This window comes from Benincasa hispida, chromosome 4, assembly GCF_027475165.1.
Source record: "Benincasa hispida cultivar pf3 chromosome 4, pf3_genome.v1.1, whole genome shotgun sequence".
Lineage (NCBI taxonomy): Eukaryota > Viridiplantae > Streptophyta > Magnoliopsida > Cucurbitales > Cucurbitaceae > Benincasa > Benincasa hispida.
Genome location: NC_143481.1, coordinates 64,815,224 through 64,823,716, shown reverse-complemented (window position 1 = coordinate 64,823,716; position 8,493 = coordinate 64,815,224). Strand labels below are relative to the sequence as shown.

At 37.3% G+C, this 8,493-nt stretch overlaps 2 protein-coding genes across 8 annotated transcripts; one reads left to right on the top strand and one right to left on the bottom strand.

The window, feature by feature from the left end:
• The first annotated feature begins 1,016 nt into the window (after nt 1-1,016).
• Nucleotides 1,017-5,115, top strand: SYP81 (syntaxin of plants 81). Of its 7 annotated transcripts, none has more exons than XM_090313030.1 (9): nt 1,031-1,569; nt 1,755-1,965; nt 2,198-2,278; nt 2,564-2,647; nt 2,874-2,978; nt 3,394-3,537; nt 4,032-4,271; nt 4,584-4,715; nt 4,886-5,115. In XM_090313030.1, exons 3-9 carry the CDS (start codon nt 2,201-2,203, stop codon nt 5,027-5,029), a joined length of 927 nt encoding a protein of 308 aa, XP_090169156.1. In that variant the 5' UTR covers nt 1,031-1,569; nt 1,755-1,965; nt 2,198-2,200; the 3' UTR covers nt 5,030-5,115. The 7 variants fall into 7 exon arrangements, with proteins under 7 accessions (XP_038885486.2, XP_090169158.1, XP_090169155.1 ...); XM_090313027.1 differs by having other exon boundaries at nt 1,090-1,569; nt 2,185-2,278; XM_090313028.1 differs by having other exon boundaries at nt 1,099-1,569; nt 1,782-1,965; nt 2,185-2,278.
• Nucleotides 5,116-5,415: 300 nt separating this feature from the next.
• On the bottom strand, nt 5,416-8,287 carry LOC120075852 (O-fucosyltransferase 19-like). Its single transcript, XM_090313033.1, is given in 9 exon segments — nt 5,416-5,457; nt 5,459-5,654; nt 6,013-6,489; nt 6,600-6,832; nt 6,915-7,047; nt 7,132-7,220; nt 7,321-7,391; nt 7,709-7,781; nt 7,877-8,287. Coding segments are annotated over 9 exon segments (1,662 nt in total). The 5' UTR covers nt 8,225-8,287.
• Nucleotides 8,288-8,493: the final 206 nt, after the last annotated feature.

Sequence of the window (8,493 nt, the reverse complement as noted above, 5' to 3'; positions counted from 1 at the left end):
CTTTATCTTGTAACGGTCAAATGGTATGTGTTATAAATACCACTAATCAAAACAAAAGAGAGAGAAAGAGAATCATTATACTTACTATTTTTCTGTAAACAACAACTGTTGTAAGAAATCTTCAAGTGAGAAAAAAAGAGAATCTTCCTGTGGACGTAGGCTTATTAGCCGAACCACGTAACTCTGCAATCAATGAAAACAAGATCTTGTAATCAAATCACAACGTTTTCAGAGTATCGAGTTGCATCGAGTCATGAATTTCTCTTATCGAGTAGCATTAAGTCAAGAATTTTCCTCTTCGAGTTGCTTCGAGTAAAGATTAGTTCTCATCTAGTAGGACCGAATAATGATTAACACTCGTCAAGTTCCATCAACTCATCAAGGATAGAAGGAAAAATCCATCGACTAACGAGCAGAAACTCATTGAGTAAACAGAGATAGCTTTACCCATGGCCATTTCTTCATCAACTCAGTATTGTTCTTGATTAATTAGGCCTATCGAAGATAATTGGAAAAGAACCCGAATATATTGAAATATAGAAAGCAAGGGAAATATAAGTTAAACCAAGTGTTCGAGGTACTTGGACTCTCCCAATCTTGAGATAACTCTCAAGCCCTAATTCATATACCAAATATTGCTCACCGCTCCATTCCACTCTTCCTCTATTTATAAACAACAATTATAACTAATTCTCTATCATTCCTATTATGCCCTTAATACCCTAATAATCTCCGAATACTAATTTTATCATTACTGGCCCCTAAAACACACTTTGACCTCAAGGTGTGGGTACATAGCAAAAACCCTTTGTGTGTGTGTGTTTAAGGAATCATATAAAAGAACAACCCAAACTTAATGTTAATAAAAGCCCCAAAACTGCCTTCGAGAACAATGGGCCACCATTGACTCCTTAAACCCAGCCCATCAGCCCAATAACAGCATGCCAAAATAACCCACGTGATGCCCAACTACCCAGATTCTTCTTTTTCCTAACAACCCAAGTGACTAGGGCTTCATCTTTTTCCTTCTTCTTCTTCTTGTTTTTTTTTTTTTTTTAATTATTATTATTATCTTCCTCTGTTTTCTTCGTGAACCCCATTCACCATGGCCGCCCTTCACGAAGCTTGCGCCGTCGCCGGTCTTCGGTAAACCTTTGCATTTTTCTAACGAAACTTGCAACCCCTTCCCCAAACTCTCGTCTCGGTTTGTCTCCACGATCGTCGCCGGCGAAAGACTCCATCAACGATTTGTTCAAGCTCCCATTCCGATCCCTCTGCTATCTCCGCTCGTCCCTTGCATCGGAACCTTTTCCAGTTCATCGTCTCCCACTTTCGAACCCTCAACCGCCGATATTCTCCTCGAAGAACATTCGCCTCCGTCACTGAGAACACATCCTTATGAAAATTGGACATGCGCCGTCCCTGAGGTTTCTTCTCCCATCGTCGCTGTTCGTACCTTCGCCGCCGGTGATGGCCCTCGCCCATGATTTTATTTTTCTCTGACCATTCTTGCAATCTTCGGCTTCTTCTCCAAAGCTTCACCTCCAACCACCCGCATCGGTGCTTCCGGTAATAGTCTTTAACGTTCTTCTCTTTTCTCTTCTTTCGAACCTTCATTTTCTTTCAATCGTTCCTCTTGTGCTTTCTTTTCTTTCCTCGTTTATTTTCCGATTTCTTCTTCATCGTCCTCGCTCGAACTTCTTTGGTTCCATAATTCCTTTCTCTTTTTTTTATCACCGCTTCTTCCGATGAAGCTGACCCTCGATCACCACCCATCCAAGTCTCCAGGCGATACAAAACCAAATTCAACTGTTCCGACAGAAAATCAAGCCTTCCGTTAAACTTCTTGAATTGCAGATTTATCTTTGATTCCAATGTCGCTTGCCTCTCTTCCAACTCCAGCACTTTCTCTTCCAGTTGAAATATAGAAAGTAACATAAATACAAGATAAGCCAAGTGTTGGAGGTATTTCAACCCTTCTAATCTTGAGATAACTCTCAAGCTTTAATTCATATATCAAATATTGCTCACCCCTACATTCCACTCCCCCTCTATTTATAACCAACAATTATAACTAATTCCCTATCTAATTCCTATTATGCCCTTAATCCCCTAATACCAGTCCTATAGTCTATAGTTCATTCATGTCAGTCATAGTTGTTTAGCTTATTAATACGTTTTCAGCTTCCTTGATAAGGGAATGGCGAAGTTCAGGGATAGGACTGAAGATTTCAAAGATGTTGTGCGGCACGGTGCTATTTCGTTAGAGTATAGTGAGGTTCGTATGCTCTCCTTAAAGTGTATGGTCGCTTGCTGATGTGAAATTTGGGCTATATATTTCTGGTGAAAGATTTTAACTTGTTTAGCATGCGATGCGTGGATTACAATTTTTTGTCTTTTAAAGATTATCTGTGTTCTTCAAGTTCATTGAAGATGTTCTTTTACCAGCAGCAACCATGAGTGTGGTTTCTGTGCTGCCACAACAAGAAATTCTTGTTATCAATTACGAATGTTTTAGTGTTTCTCTTGAAATATCCTGATGTTAAGTACAATGATTTTTCAGTCCAAGTTGGCGGCTATTATGGCATCTTTCATCATTCAGAAACCTCGGAAAAGGTCGCCTTTCATCAAAGCTTCCCTGAAAACGGTAGAACTATCAATATTGAAGTGTTTTGGTATTTCTTTCTTTCTCTTGAGAACTTAGTTGCATCTTAAACTTAGTCGTATCTTAGCCTTATTTCTTTCAAAGATTTGTTTCGTGAATTACAACTTCCCAATGTATGAAAAAATTTTGCTCAAACACTTGTGTCACTAAAAATGCATATGTACATGCAACATCATCATGTTTGACTCCTTTACTTGTCTTGAATCAGCTTGAAAGCATTGCTGCTCTTGAAGAGTTTATGTTGAAACATCAAAAAGACTATGTAGATATGTATCGCACAACAGATCAAGAGAGAGACAATATTGAACATGAGGTGAGCTATCCAAGTAAGATCACTAAGTAAGAATGCCACTCTACCAGTCTATATGGAAATAATAAGATTGCTTGATAAATCTTGTGACTAAAAAGAAAAGTTTCTCAAGGTGAGAGTTTATTTTAATCAGGTCACACTTTTTTTTGTGTGGTTAAGCTTAGTCATAATTCATTTGGTACGACATTCATGAAGGTAAAAGTGCTGGACTGTTTTTTCTTCCCATTTTTTCTTCACATACAAGTTAGTCCTTTATTGATTAGTATTCTTTCTAATAAAGTAATTTTCGTTCTTGGCACATTTTGATATCCATAGCTTAGTAGATAATGAACTTTATTGAGTTTCCTTTTGAATATTTTATTGTCTGTATGTATTTCCTTAAGGTAATGCAGATTATGTATGTTGTAATTATGCACAGGTAACTGCCTTCATCAAAGCATGCCAGGAACAACTTGATATCCTAAAAAACAGCATTAATGAGGATGATGTACGCTCAAAGGGATGGCTTGGCCCTAGGACTGAGGATTCCAATGCTGATACTATTGCACACAAACATGGGGTGGTGAGTGTTGTTTTTTTATTTCTGTTCTTATTTACTGGTTTATTTGACTTGTGCTAGTTTGCACACTTCTCCAAACTACTTACCCATACCCTTACTTGAGGAAGAAGTGAGTCACTGAATTTTCTTGCCCTATCTACAGTTCAAATTAATTTGAAATTGTTTACCTCGTTACGTTCTCCACACTCTTATTCTTCTACCTGCTTAGGCTCCATGAATTAAATATTTAGCATTGGCATTCTCCATATTTATTATCAATTCCCAAGTCCTGGCCTCCTTCAAGGCTATCATGTTGGTTGGATTGTCATCTCTTTTAAAAAGTTGTTAGTTTTCATCTTTCACGAATGTAGATAGTAGAGACATTCTTTTAGTGAAAAATTTTGCATATGTTATTTTAAATGTACTATTTTTTATATTTTTCGCGGGCATATCCTTCCCACACTTCCATCTAAAGTAGTTTCATTCTCGAATTTGAAGTTTCCTTCGTTTGAATGCAGGTTCTAATTTTGAGTGAAAAACTCCATTCGGTAACATCACAATTTGATAAGCTAAGAGCCATTCGGTTTCAAGATATCATAAGCAAAGCTGTACCAAGAAGAAAACTGAACCAAGTAAATAAACCACGTTCTGCCAATACCCCTGAGTATAATAATACAGAGCTGAGCGAACCTGATAATTTTGAGCATCAACCTGTCCGAGCCCAACAACTGTTGGATGACGAAACTCGTGCACTTCAGGTAATCTAAATTTGGAAGTGAAACAGATTTTGATGAGAGTGCTTGTTTATTTATTATTGTTATTATTAATTTTTTTTTAATTATAAAACAATCTCATTGATTGAATGAAATATCCGAAGTTCTACAAAAGGGGCATCATGAAACTGCAAAAGACGTCTCCAATTTGCAACAAGGAAATTTAAACTATAACAGTTAAAGGATGTGTAAAGATCTTGGAAAAGCCGTTCTATCATTTGTTAATTTTGTTTGTTGAATCCAGCTTTCTTCTTGTGTAAAAGTTGTGAACTTGGCTGTTTTCTTCCAAATTTGTAGGTTGAGTTGACTAGTCTTCTCGACGCAGTCCAAGAAACAGAAACTAAGATGGTAGAGATGTCTGCTTTAAATCACCTTATGTCTACTCACGTTTTGCAGCAAGCACAACAAATTGAACATCTTTATGAACAGGTCAGCATTTCTAACTCAGTTCATGTCCTCTTCACATTATCTCTCAACTCTCAATGGTTATTGCAATTCCTTTTTAATGTCTCTCAGAATAAAATTAAGTTGAGCACTATTCTCGGTTCTTATAAGTACTGAACTTCTTATTTGCTTTCTTTTCTTAACTTACAAATTAGGCTGTTGAAGCTACAAAGAATGTCGAGCTTGGTAATAAAGAACTTACCCAAGCAATTCAGCGGAATAGCAGCAGCAGAACCTTCCTTCTGCTTTTTCTATTTGTGCTCACCTTTTCAATTCTCTTTCTTGATTGGTACAGCTGATGGGATTGATTGTTGTATCACATTTATGTTATACTACATTCATATAGAACAAGAAAAAGAAGAAATCACCGATGGAATTTAGACCACATCTTTGTTACTGCAAGTATTTTCTTTCATATTGGACTCAAATAGTTACAATGTAATTGGTTTCCAGGTAAATATCTTCTTTTTTTGGGGGGACCGTATAACTATCTTCCTTGAAGGAACTAATCTACTCGAAGACTGGCTTTTCATTTGCCAGTTGTTATACTACAGGAGCAAACCATCTGCCACTTCAATTTCTCGAAGTTCCCAGCATTCATTTGTAGTTGCTGAAGCATGAGGTTTTCCTGACCCAAGTGTACCAAACCATGGCCTTTCTGTGTATGACCATGTGATTTTCAGCCTCAAGACTTGCTTCCCTTCTTCTAGCTATGCTTCTCAGTTCTTGCCATCAGACTTGTGGCAGATGCAACCAGGATAAGGATTAGCGTAGAAGTTCTCCTCCAGTTTTGAAGATTTCCCTGGGCGTCTGGGATATGGTAATCCTGTTCTCTCTTTATGTAATTCGTTAACTTTAGAAGAGAACTCTTCCCAGCTTAACACTCCACTGTCCAATTGGTCTATCAAATTCACAAAGTTTGTCCTGAAAATAGACGATAGCATCAGATTGAGACAAAAACTCTTTTCCAATTCATTTTTTCTTGGTAGTTTCATCAAGTTGAAATTATTTCACCCTGTAGACTTAGATTCTCTAGCTGTCACGTTCCTTTTAAAAACTTGAGACCAAGTTAATGTTGGACTTCCATTTAGGAGTTGAAACCTCCTACAATACCTATCGTGAAATAACTCACGAAAGTACTGTACTGGCTCAGTTGACAGGATTTAGTTAATTTAGGATTTTAGGATTCTCATTTAGGATTTGTTTATTCCTACCATATTTTAACTTTGTTTGGATTTGGAGAAATTTTCGACTACCGATCTGTCGATATGTATCTCTATACCTGTCAGGGCTGATGGTTTTTCGAAACCCTTCAAATCTCCTGTGACCTTGGACAGCTTTAGCCATGTTCCCATCATAGGTGTAAACGAAAACATCACTCTCTACTGCTACAACGTAGTCTAAAGCAGCCAACTGGTTCTGATATTGTTTGATAGGCTGCAATTCCTCTTCAGTTGCCAGAGATGAATGTGTGAAGATATTAGGATACTTATCTTTTAGCGGTGTAATCCCGCTCTTGCTGTAAATATTGCCAGCAACGATGTAGATATTTGTATCAGAAGGATACCCCATTGCCTCAAGAAAGATACCAACCTCTCTTGGTGTCATGGGACATTCCCCTAATAGTCTTTGCTGGGTACCATTTATGTCTTTAACCTTCCAGTGTCTTACGTGAAACCTTAGACCCATCAGCTCTTCATCTTCCTCTTCGGTAAGGTTGTGACTGCAGCCTGTGAACGCCAACATGTCTTTTTCGTATCTACAATAAAATATATTTGCTATCAGGAATATATTGAATTTTCAGAGAATCCGTCTGGGTAAGGCTTGAGCCTTGAATGTAGAAGCAGGAAGCAGCCAGATTGTTCTTACCTTAGATGCAGAGCTAAATAAGGTTTGCCGTTACTTCTGAGTCTAGCAGCTAACTTGTTTCCAAGTTGTTCAATATCGGTATTGAACCTTAAAGCTTCATACATTGCCCGACACCGTAGTTTCTGTATCTGTTCTGCAATACCATTGTTGGCTAACCGAGAATCTGTGTGTGTTAAGTGGAGGACTTTGTGTTGCTTCAACAAGGATGCCATATGTACTCTATAATATCGAGGCTGCATATACTTAACACTTAGAATGACATTCTTAAGAGAGATGGAGAGAAAATGAATGAATCAATAAAGGTGCTGTGAATACTTTAGACCAAGAAACTGGTGCAGTTTCAAAGGGCTGGATACTTGCAAGGTTTGAGGGAAGAGACTCTAATACATGAACTTCATCCTTCAGGACATCAATGAAGTTTTGCCAGTTGAATATATCTTTAAAATCACTGTGGAAATGACATTCTTATAATTAAATAACTCAAATAGTTTTATCATCCTAGGAATTATGATTATAAGCTAACGATAATGACCTCGAGTCAGTCCAAAAGGATTTGTGATCCAAAGAAGGAAGAACAAGAGTTGCATTCATGAGTTTTGCTATAGCAACCAGGTCACTAATCTGCACAAAATTATGATCGAATTAATAAGCAAACAAATGAACCGTTCAGCTTTAATCAAAACTTATTCATATTGAATGTGAGTTGAAAAATGAAATGGACCCCAGTTTTCATCTGATTCAATCCACCATTGGCTCGAGCAAGAAGGTAGCCCCTTGTTTCACCATCATTCCCTGAATATATCATAATGAATACGTGTATTAAACATTTAAATTTAGATTATATATATGAATACTTTAATTGGTAAAATTTGAGTAATTTCTTTTTAATTTCAAATGGTTCACGTGAAATTAATCATATAAAAAATTTAGCTATTTAATTAAAACTTTTACGAGTAGTAATTTTAGTTAATTGATTTTTTTTAAGAAAAAAATCAAATGAGGAAAATTTCTCTCCGGAAAACTCGATTCTCACAAATTTCCCGATGCAAGGTTCGGGAAGCCATCTTTGGCTCCATTTCACATTTCATCCGGTGGATATCTCTACTTACATGGTTGGCTCTTTGTTACATTGATGCATTTGTAATAGCCTTCACTTTCTGGTTGCTTCCATATCTCTGAAATCTAACTACCATAAACCAATAGGAAAATTTTAGACTGCAATGTTTCATAGAAGAACAAAAAACATAAGGTAGCAGTCATTAAAAGGATATTGTAACCTGAAGTTTTGGGGGGATGGTTTTAGCAGAATCATCCTCTCCTTGGCTCAAAGCATTATTTGATTGGTACATATTTTTACGGGGGATGACAATGAAACTAGTAGCACGACCCCCATTTTGCCCTATCATAACCCTCATTTCTTCATAAGAATTAAGCAACATGAACTTAACGAACAAAGAAATGGTAGAAAACGCCAAGAGCATCAAACAGCCAACCACATAACATCCCGGCCGCCGCAAATGTGGATGGACGTGGCGGCGGAAGGAGGTGACATGTTTAACGACGTCGACACCACCGAGTTTCCCGCCATCCTCGTGGTCGAACTCTAGCACCCTTCTTCTCGTCATGAAGTGGAAGGCCTCAGGTTGAATCTCCTCTGTGCATGAATTTGGCTTCAAAGCTGAACATGTCAAAAAATATAGACCCAAAAATATGGTTATGAAATCGAAAAGAAAGGTATTTGACGGTTTATATTTTTTTTCTTATTAATTTCTTTTTTTTTTTGGTAGTTTTCTTGGTTGTGGGAAAATAATGGGAACCGAATTTTGAGGAACAACAGAGACTTTGGAGATGCTGATGATCGTCCCATGTTTCCACCATTTTTTCACTTTTCATT

Excerpts from the sequence above, each read along its gene's own strand:
- SYP81 (XM_039029558.2), top strand. The coding sequence starts at position 1,484 with ATGATTTTATTTTTCTCTGACCATTCTTGCAATCTTCGGCTTCTTCTC. Across the intron at positions 2,979-3,393 it reads GAGACAATATTGAACATGAG|GTAACTGCCTTCATCAAAGC; the intron begins GTGAGCTATCCA and ends AATTATGCACAG. Across the intron at positions 3,538-4,031 it reads TTGCACACAAACATGGGGTG|GTTCTAATTTTGAGTGAAAA; the intron begins GTGAGTGTTGTT and ends GTTTGAATGCAG.